This window comes from Atta cephalotes (assembly GCF_000143395.1).
Source record: "Atta cephalotes unplaced genomic scaffold scaffold00059, whole genome shotgun sequence".
In the NCBI taxonomy this organism is placed as follows: domain Eukaryota; kingdom Metazoa; phylum Arthropoda; class Insecta; order Hymenoptera; family Formicidae; genus Atta; species Atta cephalotes.
Genome location: NW_012130123.1, coordinates 725,540 through 741,643, shown reverse-complemented (window position 1 = coordinate 741,643; position 16,104 = coordinate 725,540). Strand labels below are relative to the sequence as shown.

At 33.3% G+C, this 16,104-nt stretch overlaps 1 protein-coding gene across 1 annotated transcript in view; it reads right to left on the bottom strand.

The window, feature by feature from the left end:
- The window catches only part of LOC105623596 (growth factor receptor-bound protein 7-like), a 66,745-nt gene that overhangs the window by 14,685 nt on the left and 35,956 nt on the right, over positions 1-16,104 (bottom strand). The window contains exons 2-6 of the mRNA XM_012204984.1: positions 9,869-10,052; positions 8,971-9,127; positions 7,527-7,657; positions 6,032-6,112; positions 5,801-5,932 (exon numbers count right to left, since the gene is read on the bottom strand). Coding sequence (XP_012060374.1) covers positions 5,801-5,932; positions 6,032-6,112; positions 7,527-7,657; positions 8,971-9,127; positions 9,869-10,052 — 685 coding nt within the window. The remainder of the gene's footprint in view (positions 1-5,800; positions 5,933-6,031; positions 6,113-7,526; positions 7,658-8,970; positions 9,128-9,868; positions 10,053-16,104) is intronic.

The following is a 16,104-nucleotide window of genomic DNA, read 5'->3' as shown; positions in this document are numbered from 1 at the left end:
AAAACGTTTAAAACGTTTAAAACGTTTAAAACGTTTAAAACGTTTTAAAACGTTTTTAACGTTAACGTTACGTACGTACGTACGTACGTACGTCTCTCTCTCTCTCTCTCTCTCTCTCTCTCTCTCTCTCTCTCTCTCTCTCTCTCTCTCTCTCTTTCCTCGACAGCAGTCTTTTTATCAAATATTTTGCTAAACTAACACCCCTGCTAACTCCTGATATTGGAAAAACTGACACGGCGCTCGCGATATTTTTCTAGAGATTTCTACGATTGGCCATTTCCTTCGAAACTTAACGGCACACTGCGGATCATGTGTTAATGCAATTACCGTACTTACGATAAATTTACAGAGGAAAGTAAAGACAAATTGGAAGAGTGGACCGTCGCGGTCGTAAAATACGATCCTGTCCTCCTAACCTCTCGCTGGCAATTTTACTTTTCTTCGTTTGTCGATTCGTGTGCGAAACACTTCTTCGAAACAGTTGCACGGCAATTATGTTAAGTAACGAAACTCGTTTAGTTCACCGATAGCCCAGGCAAAAGAGTATTTATATTTCTAAGAGAAAACGCAAGCAATTTTTCTCCCCCTCCCCCCCTCCCCCCCCCGGATCGTCCTTGCTTGAAGTTTTTTGCCGATAAAATTGATCGTACGTAGCGGATGGAGAATTATCCTGCCGTCCTGGGTACGTTTCCGCGATAACGGTGCCACGCCCGCTGTTGCGAGGGAGGAAATGAAAAAGGGGGTTGGCGGGGACGAGATCGGGCTCTGCGGGGGTAATACCGGAGGATGAGCGCATCGGGGTTGCGAAAGTTACCTCGCAATAAAAACGGACATCGGCGCGACTTTCAATAAGTCGGACGTAAACGTCAGTTCCTATTCAATACAAGCAATTTATACAATTTATAGATATAACAAATGTATCTATGTAATATGATGTGATGATTCACGATTATATTTATGTTCACGATTATCTTCTGCGAAATCTGACGCTTATCGATGTACTTAAACAAAGTAAACACAAGAAAAATTATTTTATTTGGAAATTACATTTGGTATAATCACTGTAATTCTAACATCTATAATACAACTGATGATCTGACGATATAAAATGAATAGAAGATAAATCGATATCTCTAAAATTATATGCGCGATAAAAACACGATGCAAACACGTTGGTTTATTCAAAGCCCCCAAAGTGCATCAACGTATATTGAATCTGCATATTACATGCGGCACTCCCATTGATACGTTGCCGTCCGTGAAGAACAATAAACAAGGCTTGTCCGCCGCGTACCGAACGACCGTCGTAAAAGATGCCCTAACGTTAAAGCTTCGGTAAGGTCCCTCAATGACATCTCCCTGAGGAACGGAGTGCGGGAGCTAGAAATTAAGAGGAAGCGGATATATACTGTGTCCGGGAGAGAGAGTTTCAACCAGCTCGAGATAAGGCCGTCGGCTGGCGCGTTGCGGTAGAAGTTCATAAATTATTCGAGCCGGGAGGACCGAAATAGCGGTGCGAATGCTAAGGTTAGTAAGGATTATTCACGGCACCCCCAAAGCCGTATTATTTAGCATTGGTACCTACTCTCGTACTTCCAGCTCTTTGCTCGCACAATTGTCGCGTTCTTCTTTATTACCTCACCCTGAAGTACCTTTTCTCATTCGTTTCCTAACGTTTAACATCCTTCACGCGTCCATGAGAAGCTATATACATCTTATACAAAGTATACTCTTCTTACTTCACCCTTTCTTTTTATTTCAAGATTAAATCTTTTTTGAAAGAATTACATAAAGATACAGAAAAACGAAATTCTTACAGAAAAATTCTTCTATATTTTACTCGTTTTTAATTAATTCAACACTGTTTTCGCATCGTGCTCCTGCCAGGTGATTCCACACGTTAAGTTAAAAGTAACGAATAAGACAATTATTCCAAGAACAATGGAATTCTGTGTGCGTGCAGTGTAATTTGCGATTATAATTGAGTGCCTGCAAATATCCATACAATGCCCGATACACTGAGAGAAAAAAAAATGGTTGCAATTACCATAATTTAACTATAATTTATAGTCATTTTCGATGCCGACTATATATTTTTTGGTAGAACTATAAATATAATTATCATTACTAAGTAGTAATAACTATAAAAATAGAGTACCTAACCATAATTATTTTACCATACAATTATAGTTGCAAATTTTCTCTCAATATTCCTTCCGTATGTACGAATGGCTATCGTTCGCATTGTGAACCTCCTCTTTTAAAACCGGATTCAAATCAAGCAAACGAGCAAACTCGAATGAATTGCACTGTTCGCTCTCATTGAAGCAAGTTGTTCATTCGTGTTTGTTCACGTTCTCTTGCTTGGCCTAAACCTAATTTATGTTCATTTTTACTGAACTGATTAACATTAATCTCGATTCAATTTAAGAAGTAAGTAGGTACTAATGACTGTTCCTACCAATGTAGATTAATTTTAATCTTGGTTCAATTTACTCTTCACTTTTTTCTAATTCTTGATGTTGAACGGAAATTAAAATTAAACTACATTAATAGAAATAAACACAAAAAATGAAAAATAAGTTGAATCAAGATTAGAGTTAATTCACATTGATAAAAACGGGCATTAATATCAAAAGAATGACGATGAAAAAAATTAATATAAATTTTTATTTATGCAAAAACAGATCCATCGAATGCCCGTAATAATGAACGAACACAGAGACGAGTAGCGCGAGGCCATTGCGTTGGGAAAAGATGTAATTGAGAAACTTTTCAAGAGCAATTAACCCTCATTCGGACAAGCTGAGTCCGTCGAATAACTCAGAAAATTTCAACTTCTAAATTCACTTTCAGAAATAAGTTCCTAGGCCGGTATTCATAAACGATTCTTATATTCAAGACTGTTTTAAATGCAATTTTAAGATTTCATGAACCAATCAGAAGACCGCATTAGCATCTTAAGACATTACTTAAGATGATCTTGAAATGAGAGCGGACTATGAATATTGATCTTAGACTTTGCGGAAAGAAAAAGATCACAAGGAAATAAAGCGAAACGTCAATCTAAAAAAAAGAGAACATTGCGAAACCGTATCTATAAGAAAAATCCGATTTGCAGAAAACTACGAAATTCGTGGGGCGTGTCGTTGTATGTAATTACGGTTGCCGTAATCGAGGATCGATAAGCTTGCGATACGCGAGTGATCTCATCAGAATATACTACAATTCGTCGAGTCCCTGTGTTATTACATAAGTCTCATCTTTTTTTCTCTTTCTACCGAGAGATTGTATCGCATGTTGTAATAATGATTTATTTGTGGACTTGTCCCGTCGAAGCAGGTAACAATGAAGTGAACCGTAGCTTTTTACGGAACAATGCTTTCGTCGAGATATTAGCCACTGATAGCCAGTATCGCCGAAAGCGATGATGCTTCAAATAATTAAATCATGTTCTTACGCGCCAACGGCGGACACGAAGCCAATCAACTTGCGTTTTAAGCCGGTTCTTGGCGTGACAAAAGAGAAAAGAAGGCGTATTCTCGCGTATATCTCGCGAAAGGATTCTTGTCAATAATTGCGACCATGCAATATTAAAATTCACAACTCTTTTTTAGATAACTCTACACATTATAACTCTACATTATATAATGAAAAAAATCAAAAAAGTTATGTAAATTAGATTACGTTGACAGAAACGTTTATGATACTTGTGACTATAATTACATACCATAATTATGATTATTATTGCTATAAATATATTAGTAATAATATAATTGATATTATTTATAGTTCTATAAAAAATATATATAGTTGATAGAAAAAAGTATATAATATTATCTATTATCATATAAAAATGATTTAAATTGTTATAATTTAGCCATAATTTATAATAATTTTTGGGCTAATTATATTTTGTATGATTGGCCTAAAAATAGCTATAAATTGTGTAAATTATGACAATTATATTTGTGATAATTGTTATGGTAATAATAACTATATCTACAGTCATCTTTTTATGCCAATTATATTTTTTATACAACTATAATTATATTATATTAGTAACATTATGGTAATAGTAACCATAATTATCGCATCATATATTTATAATCACAAACACATAATCACAAAAACTTTTTTCTTAGCATAGTCGCATTCTTTATCGGAAATACATATTGATTTGCACTAAATGTGACTGTGTAACGGAAACCACATTAAGTGCTTTTATTGAATAGCGCGTGTATCGCTTATATACGTTAATAAATATGTAAACTGAAGCACTGATGTACGCAAATAACGGTAGAATATTCAGTGATAATATTTCACGAGCGGTCGCGCGGACTATGTACACGAGTGTGTCTGTAATTATTCGTCGCGCTATCGTTATTTAACTAGATGTATCGCCAGCCGTAAAGCGATCGCGGTCATAACTCACTCGACATTTTACGCATGCGTGACAAATGGATTTTTTTTTCTATAGGATCCGCGCGATATTTCGGATAATCGCTCGCCCGCCGATATGATTCTGGCTTTACTGCTGGGCGATTAATGACGCGCAACTCGGAAACGTGTTCGCCAAACGACCATTCGACGCGTCAGTTTTAACAGCGGGCTATCGGTTGTACGCGCAAAATCGATAATCGAATTAAATTAATTTTAAAACAACCCCACCTATAAGCTGAATTCAGAATCATCGTCTACATTAATTAGCAGCTATGGTTATCTCAAAAATAACTACCTTACATCATATCATGTTATCGAATAAGCCACGAAGGAGTTACCTTCGTATATCGCATGGCATTAATTATGCAAATGAATTGACTTGATGGCTGAGTCGGATCAACATTATCATTAAACCGATACATCGTAAGACAATTTCGCGAACGAGGCAAGAATAACGTTATCCCCGTCAGCTGATTCCGGGTTTCTTTTAAACACAATATTACATTACATCGCAAATAAAATTGAAAGGAATAAACATCAACATTAAATTGCTACAAAAACTTGCTACTCAAATTTTATGTTGTATTTATGCAAGCAATTTTTATTAATAAAACTGTCCTCTTTACTTCGGTCGTAAAAAAAGAAGATTGTGGCGTGTTTCTCGTGTCATACTTTTGGGTAAGAAAGCGTCCCAGCTGTTACATGTTAATGTCGCTTAATGATTTACAAATAAATTGCCAGCGATGTGTCGTGACTCATCCGTAACGGACGGCACCGCGAAGTCCTTGAGAAAAGTGTTAACACCTGCGAGAACTACGCGCGCTGATGCACGTAGAGCCTGACGATCGTTTATCGTCTAGGAATCGCTTACTTGGTCTTTAAAAGAACGTTTCACCGACGATGAGTCAGTAAGAACCCGATCTCCGTTGCGAGATTGCATTTTCTACTGCGATCGTACAAAGATAATCGAGCATAGGAAAGAAGAGAAACTCACCATCACTTCATGTTAACGTATTAATCAACATAAGCTGAATATGTGTTCGCTTATTAACATTGAGAAGCAGTATTTCTTTATGTAACGATGTCTTCCCGTATTCTAAGACGTCAGCCCGTAGCCGCAAAATGGTAGATAATGCGCGCGTTTGAATTGAGCGGCTAACAACGCTGAGTAATTCTTTCGCCGCGAAACATTTAAAGCTTATGATTCATATTCGAAGCCGTAAAGTAAGTAGAGAACCTCGGCCAAAGGCCTGTCAATACGTATATACGCGTTTAAAACCGCACACGATGAATTAAATACGAAATAAAAATAACCCGAGAATACAATTCGCGGTTCTTGCGAGACAAAAGGACTTACCTTCTTTGTCGTGTAGAGTTTCCGGCCTTGAAGTAGCATGTACATCTTCTTCCAACCGTTCGAACTCGCATTTCGCATCCACACCATGCTGAATACGTACGGGCACTCACTGTCCTCCCGTAACAAATAATTCTGCAACATAAGCATAAGCAACATATATTTGCCGTTTTTCACCTAGCACGATTTATATTCGTGATGATCGCATTGACAGGAAATTACACATGTACTCACCCTTAACGCACTCTCGGCTTCGGTAAATGTGCCCCTCTCTTCCCCGCTGGGAAACGTAATCATGTCCGGAGGAAAAAATTGCTGCAAAAAAAATTGGAGAGATGTCTCTACATATACTTGTTATCTTTTACATTTGGAAATGGACATTAAGGAAACTAAATTTCAAATCGTTTTTAAAATTGACGAGAATGAATTCTCAGAGAAAATAGTGATGCAGAGATCTAAAATATTTTAGGAAAGAGAAAATATAAATATATCTCGTCCCGTAAGTATCTCAAAAAGCAGTTCTATAAACACACATGCATTACCTAAGAATCTTTTTAAAGATTTCAATGGATGGAAACACAAACACTCGTATGTACATTCACATGCGCAAAGAGTATCTCTCTCTCGTTACAAGGAAAAGAAAAAGTCTCGAGATTTCCCCAAAGAGTGTCGATTACAACGTTCAATTTCCCAAGTTTCTACGCTCGTTATTCCTTAATTGGCCAATCATTGGCAAAACTACAAGATTTATGAACCTAAACTGATTGAATTTCAAAACTGCTAATTGATATCAGTTCAAATGTCTTAATAACTTCGAAGCGTCACTAATAAATCTCTTTACATATTATAAAAATTAACATTTTCTAATTAACAAGACCCAATAAAATGATTATTGCGAAATTTAAAAACAAAATGTTATTTATTTATTGAAATTTTTTGTCATAATCGATGCATTGAGTTTAAAATGGAGCTCAATGCATACTCAATCCTGTACAATCCCAGGACACGAATGTTCCAATCAATACTACCGAATCCTTGAGCCCCATACCCCATCCCCGATCGGAAAAATGTTTCTCGTGCCATCTAACAATCTCTTCAAAACTTTTCTGGAATATAACACGATTCGCCGGTAAACCAGAGAACTGCTAGAGGATTTCGCGGAATACTCTCATACCGACAATATTCACAGAGATTCCGACCAAGTATTAAAATATCGACTGAGTTAATATTTAATATTCTTGACTATCAGCTGAGTTTGAAGATAATTGTAGATCCCTAATATTACCGACATTTCAGACCCACAAAACTAAAGTTCGCATAAATACAATGTCGATACGAACAAACGTTACATATATATTTATGGAATTAGAAAATGTAAAACATTAATATTAAAATATAATATAATAATAGTAAAATATTAATGATAAATAAACATACATTTAAATCAAATGTTAGTCAAAAGTTGGTCGGTAAAATCGAAGACATTTTATCTAGAGTCGGTAAAACTTCGTAGTTATTTAAACGCAGCTACAACTGTAGCCTAACTGGTAAACTCAGATAGTCGGTAAGTTAACGCGTTTAGATTGAGTAGAATTTACTTTTTGATGCAATAATAACAAAGAACGCAAAAATTTGATTATTTTCTGGAAACACGTGCTTTTCAGAAATGTATAATTAAAACAGCAGCTTTTTTCTGCAAGGAAACAAAATTCTCTGTATTTTTATTTACCACAGGCTTGATGAACACTTCATATTTCAGGAAGTCTTGACTAAAATAGAACCTCCTTTCGTATTGGGAAGCGAACATTTCCAATTCTCTATGAACAGCAAGAATATCTTCATGGTCTTCTAAAGTACGCTCTGCAACAGAGAATAATTCATCCTATTTGTGACAAATATATTGCTAATATCAACACAGTAGTACATTCAGCTTTTTAAAATTATATCGAAATTATTTGAATACCTCCTAAATCGGTATCTGTTTTAAGAAAATAGGGAAAAGAATATTTTTCATATCTGTTATATCATATCTGTCATAAATAATAATAAACAGTTTAATATTTCACAAACAGTTTAATATTTCTAGTTTTAAAATATCTATTCCTTTTTATAGCAAAATTAATTTTAAAACTTCTAAATAAGTTCTAATAAAAAGGATTTATGTTACAGTGTAGATCTTGTTATACAATTAATTGGTAAAATGATTTCATGGAAAACACATTAGACTAGAATAACCTGACATTTTGCCCGGATCTCTAAACAAACATTCCGTATGGAGACACAGCCGCGAGTCGCGTCTCTGACCTGCACCAAGCTCCTGGAGGTTTCGCCCGCTATTGATTCTCGGTTGCATTATAGAGCTCTGTGCCGTCTTTACGGCCTCTCCAACCCCTTTCCTCCCTTCTCCCTTTACCCCTCACCGAGCACACGTTATTTCCGATCTCGTTTCAAGTCAATGTCGTAGAGAAAATTTAGACGACTGAAGTTTTCTCGTTGTATTAGAGGCTCATTGACTCACCTTGAAGCTTCTTCTTGGCTTGATTTGCCTCAAACTTTTAACGAATTATCCATCTTTTACGAACACGCTGATATTTTTGTAAATAAATTATTTATGCAAATAAATTATTTGTTATTGAGTTCTTGAATAGCTCTCAAGTGTATCACACGCAATAATCACAAAAATACGAAAATATTCGCTGCTGATTCTCCACATTTCCCTATTCATGCAAATTTGTTTCAATCTACGTTATCAATAAACGGGATAACAATTCGGATATCAAATTAAACGTTTAATTCTGTAAATTCCATCCATTATGTTCGGATATACGTTCATCACATTTGTATAAATTGCGCATGCATTCCAATAATATAAATATAAAATTGTACATGTATACATATATGTACTATAATCAAAATGTACAAAATATTCATATTTCTTTAAAAAAAAGTTAATGAAAAACTAATGATTCCACGAATAACATTCTATAGAGAGTAATCGTAGAAGTATGGTCAATGACACATTGCTATTCGCACGTGAGCACAAAGTATAGAATATACTTATTGATTGATTGTTAACTACATTTCCGAAAGAATACATAGGCGTTTGAAATAATCGCGACAGAAATATCACACATTATGATATTAATTTTCGTTATGTTTATATTGTTACATACCGATTCCCAGTTTCGGCCACGTTTCGATTATCGACCAGGCTGCGCCGATCGTGTTCCTCTTGACTTTAAGCAACTCGCACAGGTCGATCGTTCGTAGATTCTTCTCCACGACCACGGTCGTAAAAGAGTGATCATTGTTATAAAACCGCAATTCTTCCTAATTAAATAAACATTGGAAAGACATTAAATAAACAATTGAATTGAATTGGATACAATTAATTAAATTAATCAAATTAAAATTAATTCGCAGTCTTTCTCTCTTATAAATCTCTTTTAATTTATCTATTGCATCGTAAATAAATTATAAATATTTTGTTTTATATAATTTATATAATTTATATTTTGTTTTGTAATTAAATAAATTTACATAAATGAATAAATCAATGATAAATTTTTGTTTTATAAAGATATGAGAAAAATTTGTATCGTACTTTAATTATTTCGTCATATTTATGAATTCTATTATATTTATTTTTTAACATAATACATGGATTCCACTTACATAAAGTAAAAAAAAAAAAAAAAAATTTCACTACTTTATACTCATTTCCTCGATTTTTCTGACTACACATCATATTTATTATACGACGTTATAAATTATTATTTTTTAATTATTTGTAAACAACGGAAACATAAAGAAAAAAGTGAAATATACTTTAAAATATTACATTTTTTATTTCCCTTTATAATCAGTTATTACATCAAAATTACATTTCAAAATTAATATTAGAAAATTTTAAAAGTTAAAATTTAAAATTTATTTCAACTTATTTTCTGGAAAACTTAAATTTTGTAGCTGTGTCATTATGTAGTAAATGAGTAAACGTTTAATGAATAATAAAATAATAAAATAATAAGACAGACAGCGCAATATTTAAAGCCCAAGATAATAACATACCTGTCTTTCACTGTCGATCAAATCCTGCTCACTTCTTCGACTCCTTCGCATCGTGCTGTTGAGTTCGAAGATCGTGAGATTGGAACCAAGCCGCTCATAGCTTGCGGCTCGGTTACTCGGCAGCGTTGAGCTGCCGTCGATGCAGGAGCACATCTTCGGGAGCCAATCTGTAAAGGCCCAAAGACTAGAGATACTAGAGAGAGATTGGTATAGTGTGTCGTGATTAATAAATAAAAGAGAAAAGGGCTACACGACTTAAAAAATCGCAAAGAATGTCAATCCGTTAAAAACGCTAAATCTACTATATAAATATACTGGCAAAGAGGCGTAAGAGCGAGCCCGCTGTACTAAAGATCTATTTTACAACTTGGGCTTCACAGGATCTACATAATCGGGACGGAGCCACAACATTATCGATGAGTGAACGTGGCCCCCTCTCGTTTCAAGAGACACAAAGGAAAAAAAAAGTAGTGTTCAAACATTAAGGACAAAATGTAACGTCGTGCTGTGAAATCGCAGCAGTTCTCGGGCGAATTTTTCGAATAGCAATAACTGTACGTTGGAATATCGAGGCGCAGGGATATAAGGTAGATAAGTGACTACACATGTGTGCTGCGACATTGAAGACACGTTGTGCGTAGTGCGTGAGTCGCGTTTTTTCTGCGAGCCGTTGCAACGCGGATATTTACACCTCGCAGAGGTCGCGCGCATTTGCTTCGTCGCCGCGCTGCGCCGCCTTCTCTCTCTTTTTCTTTAGAATGACTATGATATATCAAATACGAATCGTAGAATCGTTCATCAAGAGTCGTTATCGACGAATTGCCGTATGCAGACACCTTTACAGGCCATGCGGGTCAAATTTCTAATATAAATCGTTGGGCGGTCGAGTGATTTCAAGCAAGAAATACCGATATGTTGTTGAGATAAATCCTGATCGATTTTATTCCTGAATCTCTACTGTTTAGGATCCACGTATGAATTTACATAAATTGATTAATGTTACGAAAAAAGATTTTAAATTATTATTATATATAAATAAATTTCATTTGGATATCATTAACTCTTCTATTATATTAAAATTTGATGTTTGTAGACAAAGCAAAAGGAATATTTTTATGACTAAGTAAATAGAAGTTTCATTTTTAACAAAATATGTTTAAATAATAATTTTATTAATTCTTATAACCAAAATGAAAACTATAAATAAAAATCGATGTATGATCAAACAAAAATATAGTGTACTTGATGCATAAAAATAAATGGATCATTTGGATATTTATATATCATTGTAATTTTTTATAAAACTTTCTACTAGACATTAATTTAATTTGTAGCATGAAACTGATACAAACATACATGAGTAGAGAAAAATATTATAAAAATTATAAATTTTCATAATATTTCATAATATTATATTCAATCATTTTATAATTAACGATACATTCACTTAAAATTAGAGATTAATTCAAAGACTGTCAATTAATACTTTTTCTTATAATTTTTCTTCATAATATTTTGTAGAATCTCTACTTCACAAATTTATTTTTATATTTTTCCAATTCGTTTCCAGTTCGTTCAATACACGTTTGCAATCCAATGGAAGGACTTTCTCCGGTTAGCTCAAATGCGCAAAAGTCATCGCCACCATGTCACAAAGATACTTTGAAAAGATGAATAGCGCCTTAATAATCATTCTTCTGTCCTATATCCGGACTGCGTCGTGACGACGCAACAGCAACAAGAATCCACGTGTATACATACAGTGAGAGCAAAAAGTATTCATACAAGGAAATTTTTTATAAAAAAAGTCTTATTTGTAAAATATAAATATTAATTAGCAATTTTATACAATGAACATATTTTGATCTAACATAAGCCAATGAGCTTCGTATGCATTCCTGATTCTAGAAGCTAAATTTCTCGACTGTACGAATATTTTTTGAGCATCCGAACAATAGAATTTTTTGTTTTCGCTTATTTTTCAGATGATATATTTTCTATAATTAATACACATCTTTTGGTATATAATTTTAAGAAACATACAGTCTATTTTATTTTTTATGAATAAATTGTTAATTACGTAGCAAGAAATGAACATCAATCAACGAATCGATGTCGAATTGGTTGAAATCATCGTATCGATATCGAGTCAACATTAATTTGATGATTCATTTCTCGCTGAATAATATTTACTTTTTAAAAGGTTTTTTTAAAAAATATTTTCTCTGCACAAATACTTTTTGCACTCACTGTATGTGCCAGCGTCGACACGTCCATCGAATTTCGCCGCGAATTAACGATCATTTCCATGAAGAATCAATATAGATGCAACAAGATGAAGAAAGAAGCAACAACAAATCTATAATCAATATCACATGAAGTTTTGTAAGATTAGAACTCAAAAATTTCTCGCTTGTTTCATTTGATTAATAAAAGATTTTTTTCTTAAATTTTTTCGTGAATTAACATTTTAATTATAAAGTAATTTATATTTTAAGAAATTATAAATAAATTATGAGAAAATATACAGAATATTCCATGAAATGATTTTATGAAGTTTTAAATGGAATAATTTTGTCATCAAATTATTAATACGAAGTCAGAAGTTTATCGGGCACCATTTGTATAAACCTAGAGGAAAATTGACTAATTGCAAATTATAAATTTCGCTAAGACTGCTCAAAATCCCGATGACGTTTCACAGTATTACCACGAGATAAAAAGAAATGTAAAATGCCTGCAGATTATTTCGAGATTCCTACATTATTGCTGATAATAGTGGAAAATCACTAATGCATTCACTCGTATTGCAGTTACGTCTACACTTCCATTTTAAAGAATCCCGATTTTTAACAAATCAACGTTTTTGTTCAAACAAATACGCAGAAACCGAATCTCTCATAAAACATGTCACTTGACTAATTAATTCCTATTAGTATTGTACATTTAAATTTTTCAAACAAATTAATTTATTATAATATTACTTTTGAGGCTTCCACGAGAATTTTTTTATACAAAAACTATGTGTTTTGCGGATTGTATTCAAATCCATTATTAAAATGCCAATGTTACATAAACATTGCAGTTCACTTCATGAAGGCAAAGATCAGTCTGAGCTGCTCCTCTGAGGGATCCCCCCTTATATATTATATATATCTACGCTGTTTAAAAATAGAAGATGGAGAGAAGTAGAATGGAAGGAAAGTAGAATGGAAGTAGCAAGAAAAAGGATGTATTTTTGATGATAGGAAGAACGATCTTTATTTTACTCTTATGTTATAATCATTAATTCTCTTTAGGATATTGAGATGTTTAATCTCTATAATCTCTCTATATTTTCTTGAAAAGTATAATAATAGCGGTGGCGTAATTGTTTTATTAAATAGTATTTAATATATCCTTTCTCAATGTTTTGTTCTGATAATGCTAACTGTGTGATACGTTTTAATCTAACGTCACGTTGATGTTCTTTCATCCGTAGATTAACCATTCTCCCGTCGTCTTTTCAATGTAAACTTGTTCGCAAGAGTAAAATATTTCATATACTTTTGCGGAATTGAGGGAGTCTTTAGGATTTCTCAAAATTTATCCTATATTTTTAAGGGATTTAAACTTTAAATTTTAAGGGGTTTAATTAATATCGATTTCCATCAGAGCAAGCAAATAGCATCCGCAGATAATTAAGACAGGTAATTGACATCTTTTCCAAAGTCAAGCCTTCCTCACTCCAATATCACTAAACAAGAGCAATTTTTCCTCTAATTGTAAGAATTGAGTAAGAATACAAATATCATCGTGTTTTCAATCGATAAAAGCGATACAGCAGTAATCATGAACCTATCAGATCATTACATAAAAAAAGATCCTAGTAAAAAGAAGTAACATTCTCAATAAGAACTAAAATTCACTTTCATCCTCAAACCAAGGACCCGAACCAAATCGAAATCAAACCGGAAACTGTTTCGAAACCCTTTTTTTTAGTGAACCAATACCCAAATTTTGTAAAATTTATAATATCAAAACCATAAGGGAACTAGTAAAATTTTATGATTTTTTCGATTCTTCTTTCTTCTTTCTTTTTTCAGTTCTTAATTTTTTAATAATCCTTGTTCTTAATCTTTGTTCTGTCCGTTCCTTCGTCCAAATCACCAATATTCAATCCAGTATTACCATCGCCAGCTCTCTTAACAACTGGAATGTACAAATACCTCCAAACTCTCATGTGATATAAGAAATCTGGCGGAATCGCGAGACATATTTAATGTAAACTTTTTTTAAGATACTAGCATTTCTTTTATTTAGATCTTTCTCACCATGTTGCAAGAATTTATTCTAAGTCATGAAATTCAAGAATACATATGTAGACTTTATGTAATAAGTGAGATCTAAGAATCAAATAAGTTTTAAGTAGGATTGAGAGAAATATGCTTAATGGTCTGTCCAAAATACCTAATATTTCTCTCAGATTAATTGTCAATGCTTAAACTTTCCAACATTAGAGCTCTAAATATACCAGAGTAACTCAAGCCGAATACTAACAATTTTTCTATTGACTGGTTCGACCGTATTTCTGACCTGCTAGTTTATCATCCAATAAGCATTTAGGAATTCTTTAAAGACAAACATGGCGGGCTTCTGCGATCTAGTACATTTAGAGCTATATATAATCCATCCTGCTTTCTAGCAAAAAATTTTTACATTTCGTAAAAAAAAATCCGTAGAAAAATCCAAATTATAATATAAAAAAATCGAAAAAATTCGATTACATCCTGCAGACATGCTTGTGTATTACGATCCGCAGAATCCTTTTTCATACAAGTCTTAATTAAAGATACACTAGATATAATCAACAGAAACAGAAATCTCTCATACGAAGTTTCCTCTCAATCTTTTAGTATAGCACTGCTTAATAGCCATATACTTCTTCTATAATAATCAATTCTATAAATAAACTTCAGGATCAGTAATTCTCCTACTTCTCCTATAACTGCTAACATCTTCATGAAAAACTTCAAGAAAAGTCTTCCAAAAAATATTTAAGAGATCACAAGTCTAGTTGCCATTATGTAGATAATACATTCGTGATTTAGAGACACAGCAAATTTGAACTTCATAAATTTCTTATTTTCCTCAACAAATAACATCTCAATTCGCTTCACTATAGATATAAAAGAAGAGGCTTCCATTTTTAGTTGTTCTTACTAAAAAAAACTGACGGTACCTTAGATCATTAAGTGTAAAAAATTTACAGATAAATATCTACGTGTGGAGTCACGCCACCACTCAACACAGCAAAAATCAGCAATCAACTCCCTTGTACCTAGAACACGCACGCATGCATGCACGCACGCACGCACGCACGCACGCACGCATGCACGCACGCACAAAAGATAATAAATCCTATTACACGAGACAAAAAAGCATCTTTTCCATTCTCCTGTACATTAAAGAAATAATAGATCAAATAGATAGGATACTAAATAAGCACAACATCCGAACTATCTTTAAACCACCTAAAAACATAGGACAAATTTTGAAAAATTTTAAAGACTAAAAACTTCTCATTCGATTTCACAAGGATGTATAAAATATGCTTTCTCTTGCAGAAAAGTATATTATGGAATTACCGGGTGATTAATCTGCGGATGAAAAAACAACGTTTTGTCAGATTAAAACACGTCGCACAGTCAGTATTATTAGAACACAACATTGAAACAGGATGCCAAATACTGTTTAATAAAATATAGTATAAGTAGTGGCTACAATAACCACATCATACTTTCGAAGAAAATACAGAGAGGCTATAGAGATACAAAAATATTCCAATAATCTAAACAGAATTAATAATAGTTATAATATAAGTAAAATATGGAAGATCATTCTCGAGGTCATCGAAAATTGATCGACCCTTGCCCCTCCTATCACTGCTCTTCTTTCCTTTCTCTCCACTTTTATCTTTAAACATTACATATAAAGGGAATGCCTCAGAAGAATAGCTCAGTATCAAGCTGCTTTTTGCCTTGATAAAATAAACTGCAATGTTTATGAAACAAGGATATTCTAATAATGGATTTGGACATGGAGATAATTCACGAAATGCATGATTTCATTTTATAATATTATTTCTGATATTTATGTGAGGTCATAATTTTAGAAATGTTTATTTTCAAAACCATACTTGAAACTAACAATCAAATTGCAATTTCAATAAGTGCGACTTAATAATCAAAGAAAAT